The sequence below is a fragment of the Corylus avellana genome, chromosome ca3, assembly GCF_901000735.1.
Source record: "Corylus avellana chromosome ca3, CavTom2PMs-1.0".
Lineage (NCBI taxonomy): Eukaryota > Viridiplantae > Streptophyta > Magnoliopsida > Fagales > Betulaceae > Corylus > Corylus avellana.
In genome coordinates this window covers 3,899,797-3,900,644 of record NC_081543.1, presented here as the reverse complement: position 1 = coordinate 3,900,644, position 848 = coordinate 3,899,797, and the positions used below count along the sequence as shown (strand labels likewise).

Sequence of the window (848 nt, the reverse complement as noted above, 5' to 3'; positions counted from 1 at the left end):
TAAATTTCCTATCTCTTGCCCATTTCATTTGCTTTCAGGGGCACTACTGATAGATTGATAGATCAATCTCTTGTCTCTTGCTTTTATATATATATATATGCTTTGTGTTGGTGTGAGGGAGAGGGGAGGGAAATCGATGAAGAAGATCAGTAGCAGCAGTGAGGCGTCCAAGCTTGACAGAAAGATGGTGGAGAGAAACAGAAGAATCCAAATGAAAAGCCTTTCCTTCAAGCTTGCTTCTCTTCTTCCTCCCCACTACATCAAATCCTCCAAGGTACTCTTATCTTGCAATTTTTTTTGTATTTTTTGTGTTTGATGTCTTTTATTTTTTTTTAAATTTAAGCCTTTTCTTCTTAAACCGCCATATAAAACTACTTTGCTTGAAAACAAACAGAGGCTTAACATACGTAAGCTGAAATACATAAAATATATAAGTTAATAAAAGTTGATATGGATTAATCAAAAGAGAGTTGCTACGACACATTCTCCTCACCATCTCTTCACCATCTTCCTTCTTTCAACATCTTGATTCTTTCAAAAAAATAAAAAATAATACAAGAGAGAGGAGATGGTGAGGAGAATGAAAAAGAGCATTTCTCTAATCAAAATGGGGAGAGCTAGAGATCCTCATCCACATGTGTACTGTAAAGTTCAACAGTTGTTGAGTGAAATGGAAGAAAGAATATTCTAGCCCTGTGCAATTTTAATATTGGATGGAAGAGAATGTTGCAGATAGTGCTGGTGGATATTTTCCCAAAAGGTTGGTGCAATTATTAATAAACTTTTTCTCTTTTAATTACTATTATTTTGTTTTTTTAATTTTTTTTTGACATATCTACACTGATCAC

General features: G+C 34.0%; 1 protein-coding gene across 1 annotated transcript in view; it reads left to right on the top strand.

The window, feature by feature from the left end:
* Positions 1–848, top strand: part of LOC132175372 (transcription factor bHLH162-like) — a 3,253-nt gene continuing 2,405 nt past the window's right edge. Inside the window, exon 1 of the mRNA XM_059587306.1 lies at positions 1–274. Coding sequence (XP_059443289.1) covers positions 98–274 — 177 coding nt within the window. The 5' untranslated portion in view covers positions 1–97. The remainder of the gene's footprint in view (positions 275–848) is intronic.